Here is a 13,725-nt window from a genome sequence, read left to right on the forward strand (position 1 = left end):
CTTGCATTTCGCCCCCACCCCCTCCCCGAAATGCATGGGGCATCTGAGACCGGGCATCTGAAACAACCTATCGCTCAGCACCGCAACGCCATACCTTGTAAGCTACAGTGACGGGTCCCGAACAGAGATCACAGAAGGCGACAATGACTTACCTCGCATTGACGTAGCTGTCGTTACGCCGTATCGTGTGACGATCGATCGAGACGAGTTATACGGGTCGTAGGTATAGAAGGTGATCGCACAGTAGCGAGTGTAAGGACCTCCTACGCACTCTTGAGACCGATTTGATCTTTGAAAAGCCCTTTTCTTTTGCGGAGTCGTACGTCTGCATCGCCTATACATAACTCAGCTTTTTATACTCCCCAATGGAGTTTAACGGAGCCACAAGTGGAGTCACATATAGGACAGGCAGGTACATCTGCGCCAGTAAAACGGAGTATTGTAAAACGGAGTATCGTTTATAAAGCGTTACACCGTTTGAGCGGGACTGCGTGCAATGTGGCGTTGCCGATTGTTGGAGCCTGCCTTGATGTTGTAGCTGATGGTTTGCACGCTGTCTCGCCTTCTTTCCCGCTGCACACGCGGAGTTCATGAGACGGAGTGCTATGACTAAATTTTTTTCTTCTTTTCGGTGGAGGCGAGATGCAGAAACGTCCGCGCACTTAGAGAGAGAGAGAGGGAGAGAGATAATTTATGTGATAGACAGAGGGGTCGGCTTGACCTAGCATGATTTGACCTGCTACTCTGCATAAGGGAAAAAAGGGGGCAAGAAAATGAGTGGTGAAAGATGATGATGAGGACAGGAAGAAGGTATGCATATATACACTAGCACAGTGCTTTTCTTAAAGCCTTGCCTCTAGTCCACTGATGTTCAAGTAGTCCAGAGCAGCCCTTGTAGCGATTGTTGCTAGCGTACGGTCAGACATTGCGGATAAAAAAATGGCAGTGGCTTAGCTCGGTTATGCCAAGATATACGTAGCGAAAGCTAAGGCATAGCATGGTTAGCCTTGGTTAATCTTGATTGCAAGTCCAGGTTAGTCTGCTTGTCTAGCTATGTTGCGGCGTTTAGCCGGTCGTTCGGCGCGCTGTTCGTCTGTTTCCTGGGCGATTCGTTTCCTCTTCATCTCGTTCCGATGTCGATTCCAGGCCTCCTCCTGCTTATCAGAATTGTCGCCGTCCATACTGCCGCCTCAACTGTGGTTGCGGCACACGCGAGCTCTCCTTTTCAATCCTCCGACATGTTATCAGGCATGCGACGCAGCTAGCGAAGCGAGCGGAGGCGAGCGCAACGACGAGGAACGCGGTGTGACGTCATACCAAACGGCGGCAGCGGAAAGACGCGGCGCTGCGCAGCGGCGGAAACCTGTTGTTCGGTACTACTAGTGGCGTATGCGCAGTAGTGACTAGGGAGCGAAAGAGAGAGAAATATCCGCGGCGAAGCGTGCGTTGTGACGTCATGTGCCTCCTCGGAGCACCGCCACGGCGAAATCGCAAGTTCGCGGCCTTTTTTTAAAAAAGAAGCTGTTGCAGACATTGTTTGCCTGTGAATGCATACTAGCGTCGAAGCGCCCTCTCTCCGCTATGATGCGCACAGATGGCAGTCGCAAAACAGTTGGAGTCTCAGACGCTTGGCAGAGTTCATCGTTCGGGCTGTCCGCACGGCAGGTAATCAAAATTAACTCGGAATCCCCCACCTACGGTGTCCCTCACCTACAGAGTGCCTCATAATCATATCTTCATTTTGACACGCGAAAACATTAGAATTTCTTTTTTTTAGTTCTTTTCTTTCTGCTTCTCTGTTATCACTTTGTTTTTCGTTGTTTCTTTATTTCCGCTTTCCCATGTGCCTCCACTCGACCTGTTCGTCGCCTTTCTATCACCGTTTCATCGTCCTTTTTCAGCATCTTCGGTTTCGTTCACTTTTTTTAACGCGATACCGTGATTGTCTTGCCCGTACTCGCTTTTGCTTCCTTCTCCCGACTCATGTCCGCATTCTTTCACGTTTAGCTATCTCCACTGGCTCTTTCTCTTGCCTGCGGTACTAAAAGTACGGTTACTATAGCATACGGTGATCTCTCATGTCTTTCTGCTACCTCACTACTGAACTGTTGTCTGCCCCCTCCCCCACTTCCTTCTCTCTCTTTCTCTCCCTCTTTTATTCATCTCCCTCGCAGCCTCCGTCCAACACCGCGGCTGAAGCGACCATTTATTTATCCGGTGTGACCAGTCACCGCGGTTTTCTTTTCCCGTTCCGCTTAAGCCTCCCCTCCTCCTCCCTCAAGTGGTATTACCGCGCGCAGCATTAGCTTTCCCCCGCCGTCATCGCTCTCGCAGAGTGCGGCCCGCTTCCAGCAGTCGTGACTGCACTGCCACCATTTGCTCTTTCGGCGAGCAGCACCGCAAAGGGAAGACGCTCTGCGGTCTCTGTTCAGGCGCAGTCACCGCTGTCGTTTCGTTTCTAAATTATTGCCCTTTTTACTTCGTGTGTGTGTGTGTGTGTGTGTGTGTGTGCGTGTGTGTGTGTGTGTGTGTGTGTGTGTGTGTGTGTGTGTGTGTGTGTGTGTGTGTGTGTGTGTGTGTGTGTGTGTTTGCGTGCGTGCGTGAGCGCGCGCTGGGGGTGCGAAGTAGTACTGTGGGACGCTTCCCTTATCTTATATTCCTGGGCGTTCCCTCGGCACAAGCGTTTGTTGCGGATCCTGCGCATTTGTCCCCCTGTCGTGGCGCCGTTGGCGACCGCATCACTTTCGGTGGGGCACCGCAAATGCCTGCGAGACACAACTCGAAGGAATTAAAAACGAAGAAGAAGACAACTTGCGGGAGAAGAGGCGTGCACTCCTGAGTTTTATACGACCACTGTGTTTCTTTCCCTTTTCTTTTTGTTCTTTCTTTTCATTTACACTGCTGTCATTCTCCCTGCATTCTTTCGATGGAACCCTAGGTGCCTTTGTGTGCCTTTTTCTTTTACTATTCTCTTCTGCGGGGCTGTGTTCAATACTCTTTCGTACTGTGCTATACTGACTACCTCTGCTCCGTTACGTACTCTACTTGTCTGCTCTAATTCCTTGCTCTGACGAGGTTGACGGGTCCCTCGCGCACTACATTTTCTACGTTTCGACGAGTTGTGCCGGTCATGATAAGTAAAAAAAAAAAGTCGAACAAAAGTAAACATGAAGCGCAACAATTGGCGCACCCGAGAGCCCCACCCCCACTGCAGGAATCTTTGGAAAACACCAAACAATGGAACAGCCTCCTCTGCAGTCATTCGACGCACAAAAAAAGTTGATCACAAGACGATAAACCATAATTTGTAACGCCTCCTTTTGACCTTTGCACCCGTAAGTCACGTCGCCTTGTTGACGTCATTGTGTGAGGCCATCAATTTGACTGTGCCGTACTGCGCTTTGATATTTTGGAAGCCTTCTAGCGTGGAAAAAAAAAAAGAAGCTTGCCGAATTGTACCCGTATTACTTTTTGATCATATCCTAATGTTTGGAGACCGCCATCTCCTTTTAGCATTCGCCTAACCTCGACTACGCGTCGCTATAATTTATGACCTCAGAGCCCTCTGGCACGTACGTCTCTGCCGCCACCTCTCTGCGCGTTTACATAGTTTCTCGCCATTTATCACCCGCCGTGGTTGCTCAGTGGCTATGGTGTTGGGCTGCTGAGCACGAGGTCGCGGGATCGAATCCCGGCCACTGCGGCCGCATTTCGATGGGGGCGAAATGCGAAAACACCCGTGTACTTAGATTTAGGTGCACGTTAAAGAACCCCAGGTGGTCGAAATTTCCGGAGTCCGCCACTACGGCGTGCCTCATAATCAGAAAGTGGTTTTGGCACGTAAAACCCCATAATTTAATTTTTTTTTTCGACATTTATCGAGCGCTGGCGCAACCTACGCAATTAAGAGTGACCTGCTCCTGCTAATAGAAGCGTGCGAACATTGCGTATCTCTCTAACTCTGTAGTTCCTTTAACCATTTAAACGTTCAGGCTGAGCGGTCAGTTATCTCATTCGCGAATTAGCATTCCTTAATCTACCAGCAGCTAATTAGGCTCAATCACTGTCACTGGTAAAGTGCGCGTGTAAAGGAGAAATGTGTTATTCTTGGGTGACCTCTGGAGCTATATTTGCATTCTTTGTTGCGTCCAACATGAGCCAAATTATAATGGCTACAAGAAGCAGAGCTCTTATTTACGTCATCTATATGCGCGATGACGATGATGAATAAACTTTATTGTTCTGAGCAAGCGAAGTCTTCGGCCAAGGAGGGCGGCGTCCTCACTCCAAGAAGCCACGGGCTATGGCCGCATATGTACATATTTTTTTTTTCAGAAAAATTGTATAAACTCATACTGTTTAAGAGAAAAAATGAAAGGCGCAGTTTGGGACAGCTCTCTGATCTCGCGTAGACGTATGATCGTTGTATCGGACGACGCACGTGAGAAGCTCGAGCAAGGCTTTTGACACCTTGGGTTGCCCGCCAATACGTCGAAGCCATAATCTTGGTGTAACGGAATAAAAAAAAAAGTAACATGTACGCTGATGATACCCAAATAACTAAGTTATTTCACGCTTGCGTTCACTTCCATGCGCGGGGGATTTATTATGCATAATGAAAGGCTTGTCGTTGTCTTCTTTTCCAGACATGACGGATCGCATGGCTGCACCGGTCCATCCAGGAAGTACTTCTCTTGCAACGTCGAAGTAAGTGGCTGTTACTCGAGCACATACGGGCTGGGATAGCGTTAGCGATTCGCTAGTGTCCAAATGCAGCGCCCAGCAATACTTCCTTGGAGTAATCCAGACGCGAATCTCGAAAGCGATGCCATTGCTTATTCGATGGGCCGGAAGCAATTGCAAGGCCGGAAACTCGTCATAGCTGTCATGTCTTATACATCATCTGTAGGTGGTGTTCAAACGTTACGATGTGTTTCCGATTCTGCAATCGCTTTCGACGGATGCAATCAGCAAAAGCATGGCCTTCGAGATCGGCATCTGCAGCGCAGAGAGAGCTGTCGCTGCAGGGCGCCAATTTGGACACCCCCTATTCCGATGCTGTTCCTTTTCACGTTTCGTCAGTGAATTGAGCAGTGCCCCGCCTATAAGCTATAACCGGGTCTCGTATTATCAGAAAGCTCTTGCGCAAGAATTGTTCGTAAGAGAAAATTCCATCCAACCCTCATGATGGATACACCAATGGCTAAGAACACGTAACCCTTTGAGGGTCAATGACGTAAATGTACGGCGCCACGAACAAGTCGCAAAATGGTCGATGCCGTATGCTTATGGCGCCGTCTGTGTGTCTAAAAAGCGCGCCAATTTCCTAACTTTTTTCTTTTCTGTCATGTGCTGCCAGTATGCGGGAATACAGGGAATTTTTTTAGCGCGCCTCCCTCTCTCGGTTTTCGTTGCATGGTTTGTTTTAGTTTGCTCCCCTCCCACGTGTATATACTACCGCGCGTGCAGGCCGGCGACGGTTTCGGTTTTGTTCCGTGGGCGGTTTCGGCTTCTTGCGCTTGCAAAACTGATGGCTGTCTTGTTACTAATTGGTCAAAGGGCGATCGCTTGTTTCTCGCTCGTTTAGTGCTCACAGGGGTGCGCATAGGAAGGATGCCGCCGTGCATGTGTTTACGTTGCTCATTTTTTTTTTTTTGACACTCGCGAAAACTAATTGCCTCTGGTGGGCGATAAGATGAAGATTAGCGGAAATTTGTCGCACGTTGTGCTTTTTTTGACGGGCACAGTACCACACATATTTCTTGAGTGCGCGCACCTGCGCAGTTCGATTACACTATGGATGTACATATTAGTGTAAGAGCAGGAACATTTGAGTCTCGCAAAGTATTCTCGTGTGTGCATTTTTAAGGCCTTGAACTATGTGTATAATAATGCATCAAATTTATAATACTTATAAGTTTATTCCTTTTTTATTGTTATTATTCATGAATGAAGAGTACATATATACCAACGCAAAATATTTTTTTCTCACCTTACGGTCACCCTAGAAAAATTGCGGTAAATTTTTTTTCGAAATAAATCCCTAAGAAGCATTGGAATCTGCAATAAAAGAAATCGACCCTGGGCGGTCACATATGGCGAAAAAAAACCTTCAAAGGGTTAATTCGGCTCCAGGATCGCGCCAGTGAGCGTGTCTGAAAAGAAAGGAATATAATCGAGCTAAATGAATCCTCACATTTACGACGCGAAACTATATTTTACGTCGCGTCTAGGAGCTAGAGATATTCTGAATTTCTCTTGCAAGCGGTCTGTGTGCGCCTCCCCGTGAGGTCTGCAGATTGTCTGGTCACAAACTGCGCGCATGTCGTCTGACACTTGTAGGTTATTGACCACAGATACCGTTAGGACGTTTGGATGTTAGGCAGCAGGATGTTGAGCAGTAGTAGACGAGAAACACACACGTTATAACGACTTCTGTCGGTAGACAAGTTTATGAATTTTCTACAGACTAAGCGCAAGTTTTAGGAAGGCAGATATAATAGTGCATGAGATCTCTGTGAGAACCTTCAGACTGTGTACATCCATTCTTCATGAGGGTGGAGCGGCATTATACACTTATGAGCAGTTGCCAACCTGCTGCTTCCTTTGCTTTCCTCTATTTCAAGTGTATAAATGTTTTCAAACGAAGTAATATTCATAATAATAATAGCTCGCAACAGAATCAGTGTTCCGATGTTGAGTACCTCAGTGTCCGTACCTATTGTCACCGAGTTTAGTGTATTCGGATTGTTCGAAATTGTTTGGTTTCGAATTAATTTCGTTTATTTATATCCCTTGAACCCTAAATATGTGGAAAGTTCACGTCAGCCAATAAAAGAGCGATTGGACTAGTTATAACTGCATTCCGCATGTCTGCTAAATCAATGAGCAGACGACATGTCATGACGTGCGCGCAGATTCTGTCGTTGCTGCAAAACAATACCATATCGTGACGATAATTGACCTATAGCACTTCGCGAGCGCTCTTGTGCCTGTTCTAATCTGTAAGCAACGATGAAGCTCCCGTAAATTCCGCTACGGCAGTGCAATCGTGTTGTCCATAAGATCCCGCCCTCATACAGCCACGCCTGCGCCGGCTTCATGAACTACGTACGAACGCCGCTGTACCACCGGCATACGTGTTGACTTGATGTGCGACTTCCGGACAGCCTCGCCAATTCAACTTTTGCAATTTCAATGTACAACGCCAAAGCGTGAACGTAGGCAGCAGGAGGCAGAATGGAGCGTGTTATGGAATATGTAACACGAGGGTGTGACCAGCTAGCAGCTTGCCTCGCTTACGTACAACCAGACGATGTTCGCCTGCCGAGCATCGCGAAACAAACAAACAAACAGACGAGAAATAGGAGTCGCTCGTCTGCAATGGAAAACAGACGTGCGCGAACGGGAACACGTCTGCATGCGTCAGCCGTGATTGGCAGACGACAAGGCACCCACCGCTCCCGCGGTGGAAGCCAGTGTGGCTGTTGACGCCGTGGGGCGTCGTCTGCTTCGGTTATTTTTTCCCGCGGGTTCATTGCCACCTGGAAATGTCAGGCTTCATTCGTAAAGTGTGCTAGAAGTAACACAAGTTTACGGAAGCTCCCACCCTGTCTTTATTGTTTTTATTTTTTTATGTAATCTCTTATATCATCTTTATTGTTTTAATTTTTATGTAATCTCTAACGTCCTTATGAATTGTGGACACGATATAACAAAAGAAAGTTACGTTGTTTCAACTGTATCACATCTTATTTTTGATATTCTTTTGCGTTACTGAATACGCTGCAGCCGGCATTTCCGCTGTTTACTGGATGCTTTCTGAGATGCCACTTGTGGGCGCTGCTTGCATTTTGTCGCACTGAAACGAACGCAAAACAGATACCTACAGGAAGCTTGGAGACTTGAAGGGATCAGCCGTAGTCGAACAAGGGGTGGCTCAGGCGTTTGTTCAGAGATGCTGCAACCAACGTTTCGGCAAGGGGCTGAAGACAAGTCCCTTTGTCGAGACGTTGGCTGCAGCCTTAAGCACTTCTTGTTCAAGTTGTTTTCTTTATTATTATTATTATTATTATTATTATTATTATTATTATTATTATTATTATTATTATTATTATTATTATTATTATTATTATTATTATCTTGTATCAAGTGGTCCTCTGGGCCACCCATTAGTACTGACTTGTTAGCTTCACAGAAGCAAAACTTTCTCTAAAGCAAGAAAGCCCTTTTATCAAGATATGTTGTTTGTGCTGTTTAGCACACTGGCTTTTCCGGCAATCTTTTGAATCGCAGACGCTGTCTTGTCTAAGGCATCTTAAGCGCTCTTATTCTTCTCTATATATACGCAAGGCCGCCACAACCAGATATTAAAATGCGAGTTTATATCAAAGGAAAATAACCGGCGCATAGAACTACAAGGACACGAACTCAATCTGTCAGTACTTCCACCAACTACAGAAAAATGTTTATTCACTGAAAATATTCGCTTTTAGGTGTAGCCTACTATCACACTATCAAACGATCATAAATGCAAAAAAAAAATCCTATGGTGCTGGGCTGCTGAGCACGAGGTCGCGGGATCGAATCCCGGTCACGGCGGCCGCATTTCGATGGGGGCGAAATGCGAAAACACCCGTGTGCTTAGATTTAGGTGCACGTTAAAGAACCCCAGGTGGTCAAAAAAAATTTCCGGAGTCCCCCACTACGGCGCGCCTCATAATCAGAAAGTGGTTTTGGCACGTAAAACCCCAAATATTATTATTATTAAATGCAAAATTATATTTGGGGACACCAGCTAAAGAGCACACTATAGCAAGTACGCCACTGTCCAACTCGTATCTAGAGTTTGTATACATGCGCCAACCAATGACGTTCGATTATTTCAGTGACGTCACAGCGGGGTTCTCAGGAACTATGTTTCGGAGTGCAGATGCACAGAGAGGAGACGTAATGCGGTTTTGTGAGATTGTACTGAATTCTTAGGTTGTCATTGACTATCTGAACTCGGTATACGATAAATAAGATACCAATTGTTGTTTATATGACTGTTTGAATGTACGTTCATCCCATCATTCCTATAGTGTCATGTGGCAGTGAACAGATATGCAGTTCTTTTCTGTTTTATGGGTGATTTTTTTTCTTTCTGTACGTTATTTAATAACTTCGTGTGCTCTATTTGGCACTTAAGAGGAAGCCTTAATTTAGGTGCTCCTATCTAAATACAAAGAATTGGAGCAGTTATTTTGTTCAGAATATTCTGCACCGAATTTGACTATTGCTGTGTATTAAAGAAAAGTATCTGAAGAAACGTCAACTGACCATAGGGAGGAATTTTATTTATGCCATAAATTTCTTTTTGCGAAAGTTGTCGAAAGTTGCAAAATTTAAGAAAACTGAAACATCAATCTCATAGCTGTTTAACTCGAGAATAAAAAAATAAAAAAGCAAAGCAATAAAAGAAAAGAATCACAATTTTATCAATTGCACTTACCCAGATATCTAAAAAAAGTTATCCATATAATCCACTCTGAAATATGTCACTAATAGTGAGTTGGACTTTTTCTGTAAACATTGTAAAAATTTCACGAATTTGCAAAGTCCTATCTTCCCTGTTCAAATACTTTAACAGATGCAGTTAACAAAGCGGCGTTTTCTGTTTTCGGTACAGAGCTTAAAAGTTAAATTGTCCGGTTTTACGTAGAAAAAGCACAATCTGGTCATGAAGCACGCCGTAATGGGGCACTCCGGATTAACTTCCACCGCCTGGGTCTTTTTAACGTGCACCCAATGCACGGTACACAGGAATCGGTACAGAGTTGTGAGAATTGTACTTCATCAGTATTTTGTTTTTTTTTTTCTTTTTAATTCTTACCGACCATGGCAACTTCTCGCAATAAAGATAGGAGGAAAAGGGAAAAAGAAATGCCAGAAGTCTAAATTCTGCCTTCTGTTTGGTATAATTCAGCAACAAATTTCACTCAAATCGCTTCAGCGGTTGTTTAACTAGAACATTCCTGCGTTTCGCATGCACTTCGATTTACCGTACGACTCCCCCAAATGTCCACCTTGATATGACGAGACAAATATAGCTTAACGAGCTTGTGTGCGACGAATCTAGCAAGAAAACAGAATACAGGATTCGTGCCAGCGTTTCCAAGCCGTGTCGCGCACAGCAGCACATCGGTGTAAATCCGTTTTGTATAGCGCGCCGGTTTTTATTGAGCTGGATGAATGGTGCGAGTCTGATCTATGAAACAAGTCAGACAAATCTGCGGTAAAAGCAAGTAGCGCCACCTTTTAACGAGTCACAACGTGGCCAAAAATATTGCCAACGTGTTGCTAGCGCCATCTCTGAAGTTGTGAAGCAAGTCCTTTGAAGAGAGTATGTGTTAAGCCTAGTCTATTTGCGGGCTTTCGCTTGTCGCGCGCATTCTCCATACGCTCTCCGTTTCCGTCTTCGGCGTGTTTTTCGACAGCGTGTTCGTAACGTGGAACGGTCTCCGCGCCATGTATTCACCGTGCAATGCGTTTAGAACTGTGAGCGACCTTTGCGAACCAACATGAAGCTTGGAGAGCGTTGCACTTGCTTTCAGATCGCGTGGTAACCGCATCGAAGCTCTTTGAAGTTCCCCGTCATCTCACGTGGCCATGGAAGTCACCGGTGATCTCGTGCTCAACCTGAGCACCGAGTTCCAGCCTCGGAAGAAACGTTCGACTCCTCCGACCACTGCTGCGGCAACCTTTCGCGGAGGCGCTGGGAAACCACCCTCGACTCCTGCGGTCGCCAAGAAGCAGCGGGCGCCAACCCAGGCGTCATCGAAGCCCGCGAAAGTCAAGTTCAAGTTTGGTGCGCAGTCTGGTAAGCGAAGTCGCGACGACGAGTCGGGAGCTAACACCGATGGCGACGCAGAGAGGCCCAAAGGTGAGCTGCCGTTTCCGCGGAAAAAGAAGAACTTCACTCACTCGCTGTTTGGCGGACGAGGCTCTCTCGAAGAGCCCGAGCCGACGAGCCAACAGCAGCAGACCACAGCAGCAGTCGACCCCAAGAACGAGCGCGTCTTTTCGTCGTCGCAGTTCGCCGAGTTCAACGTGCACCCGCACTTGGTCGCCTGCCTCCGCGACCGCTTCCAGATCACGACTGCCACCGAAGTGCAGAAGTTGGCCATTCCATCCCTCCTCGACCACCGCGACACCCTGATCAAGTCGGCCACGGGCTCCGGTAAGACGTTGGCCTACGCGCTGCCCATTCTCCAATGTCTTCAAGAGATCCGACCCAAGCTGACTCGCGCCGACGGCGTCCGCGCCGTCGTCGTCGTGCCGACCAGGGAGCTGGCGCTGCAGACGTACGAATGTTTCGAGAAACTCAGCAAGGCTTGCACGTGGGTCGTGCCGGGGGTCTTGATGGGAGGCGAGAAAAAGAAATCCGAGAAGGCGAGGCTCCGCAAGGGGCTCTCCGTCGTCATCGGCACTCCGGGGAGGCTCACGGACCACCTGGAGCACACGGAATCGTTTTCTCTCAGCAAGACCTCCTGGCTGGTTATCGACGAGGCCGACAGGATGCTCGAGCTCGGCTTCGAGGAGTCGATATCGAAGATCGTTACACTTTGGAAGGAGCAGAGGCAGGTGAAGGGGACCTCCGTGCTCCTGTCGGCAACATTGACCAAAGGTGTAGAGCGGCTGGCAGGCCTTACGCTGGAGGATCCGGCAACTGTGGACGTAGCGGTTGAAGCGGGGGCTAACGAACTTGAAGAATTTGTCCTGCCCCCTGGCCTGAGCCAATACTACCTCCAGGCTCCCGTCAAGCTGTCGCAGATGGCCCTGTGCTGCCTGCTCCTCGAAGCGTGCGTCGAGTCAGAGCGGGGCAAAGTCATTGTGTTCTTGGCTACTCAGGACTCTGTCGACTTTGAACATGCCCTCTTCTCTTCGGTCTTGGGCATCATGCTCGAAGACACGGAGAAGCGAATAGACTTTGTTAAGCTCCACGGTGAAATGACCCAGCATGACCGTGCTGAAGTTTTTAACCGATTTCGAGAAGCAGCATCTGGTGTTCTCTTCACAACTGACGTGGCATCGAGAGGTATAGACGTTCCTCAGGTTGACCTCATTGTACAGTGTTGTGTGCCCCTGCGACCTGAAGAGTACGTCCATCGTGCCGGGAGGACCGCGCGGATCGGTGCCAAAGGAAAGGTTGTTCTCCTGCTGTTTCCCTCGGAGGTTGGCTTCCTAGATGTCCTTGCGCAAAGAAACATTCATCTGGACCAAATGGAACTCAAGGGTGTCCTGTCTAAGGTTTTCACCATCAAGTCTCACATCCTTGAGGCCAAGACTGATCCAGGACAGAAGCTGAAAACGATGGAGGACTTTGTGACAGCACTCCAGCTCATCTTCGAAAGTGAGGTCTACAAGGAGACTGCTCTGCAGGAAATGGCAAAGAAAGGGTTCCTGAGTCACATTCGTTCATATGCGTCTTATCCTCGTGCCATGAGACACGTGGTGTCATTCAAGGCCTTGCATCTGGGGCACCTTGCCAAGGCATACTGCCTGCGAGAAACTCCAAGCAGCCTTGGAGCGCAGTGGGCCGCACAGCCTCAGGACACTGCAGGGCGTCGTTTCGGGCACAAGAATGCCCGTTTCAGATCGACTGACAAGCAAGGAAAATATCCAAAGCCACCTGTCAAAAGGATAAAAATATCAGAGTATGACAGCGGCCTTGTGGAATCAAAGAAAAAGAGAAGAAAACATGTTCACAATGACTGAACACATCTGTGAGGACAGTGTCGTTTGTTTAGTATGTGTGGTGTTCTGGCAACATTTGCTTGCACTGTAAACATGTTAGTGGCGACTTGTCATTCAATGAAATCTGGACCGTATGCAGAAATTTTGCTGCCACAGACATTTTGGTACATGGCTTGATCGCTTTTTTGGGCAGTGACAAAGCACCTTGTGTGTTTGAAGATAACCCTTCTCATTGCTCACAGCCATTTTCTGGCACCCTGACATTGTCATGGTTGCCAAATTTCTGATTCATGTGCTATGTGCAAGAACACTGCTACATGGATCATATCGGGATAACAATTCTTGGGTCCATGCCACCTCAATAGTACGCTTTTAGTGTTTCCCATAATGTCACATCATGGCGGATGCACTGATCATGCAGGAGGATATGTACCCTGACCCACTCTCTACTGTTGTATTTCAAGTGTGCATTACCAGATTCTAAGTCATCAAATGCTCACAGACATGCTATCTGGCTTGTTGAGTTTGTCTCTTACTCTACCCTGTTGCATTGCCAACCCAGGGCCAACTTATGGGCTGTATTTAGGACCTTGGTTAACAGATACTTTTAAGGATTTTTTTATATAGAATGCTGTGTTGCGGGGGGGGGGGGGGTGTTGGAGTGCTGGTCATGGTAAAGGGACTGGCAACCAATTTTTATGGTACCTATATATTTTAATGCAACGGAAGGCTTACTGGTCAGAGTGTCTAAGCATGAAATGGTAAAGCAGAAAACGACGCGGTACATTTCTTGTCAGAATTTTAAATCTGCAGTGAGGATGTAGTCGTTCGCTGGAAGCGTTCTGAAAATGGTGATCGGTGAGCGCAATAGTGACTGTATGCAGGCATTAGTTGGAGGCAGACGACAACTGTGGCCGTAACTTTGAGAGAGTATTATTTTGTTTGCTAAATCGATGTTTCTGCGATTCATGTTTTACGAAGTGTTAA

The 13,725-nt window shown here is 47.3% G+C and overlaps 2 protein-coding genes across 5 annotated transcripts in view; both read left to right on the forward strand.

The window, feature by feature from the left end:
- Positions 1-13,725, forward strand: part of Ppn (proteoglycan-like sulfated glycoprotein papilin) — a 209,006-nt gene that overhangs the window by 92,249 nt on the left and 103,032 nt on the right. For all 4 annotated transcript variants that reach the window (XM_075699305.1, XM_075699304.1, XM_075699307.1 and 1 more), the window contains exon 4: positions 4,647-4,707. In XM_075699305.1, coding sequence (XP_075555420.1) covers positions 4,647-4,707 — 61 coding nt within the window. The remainder of the gene's footprint in view (positions 1-4,646; positions 4,708-13,725) is intronic.
- LOC142587928 (ATP-dependent DNA helicase DDX31) lies at positions 10,421-13,253 on the forward strand. The gene has a single exon (XM_075699303.1). The coding sequence runs from the start codon at positions 10,651-10,653 to the stop codon at positions 12,757-12,759; it is 2,109 nt and encodes a 702-aa protein (XP_075555418.1). The 5' UTR covers positions 10,421-10,650; the 3' UTR covers positions 12,760-13,253.

The sequence above is a fragment of the Dermacentor variabilis genome, chromosome 7 (assembly GCF_050947875.1).
Source record: "Dermacentor variabilis isolate Ectoservices chromosome 7, ASM5094787v1, whole genome shotgun sequence".
Taxonomy (NCBI): Eukaryota; Metazoa; Arthropoda; class Arachnida; order Ixodida; family Ixodidae; genus Dermacentor; species Dermacentor variabilis.

Coding starts and splice junctions, on each gene's coding strand:
- LOC142587928 (XM_075699303.1), top strand. CDS start 10,651: ATGGAAGTCACCGGTGATCTCGTGCTCAACCTGAGCACCGAGTTCCAG.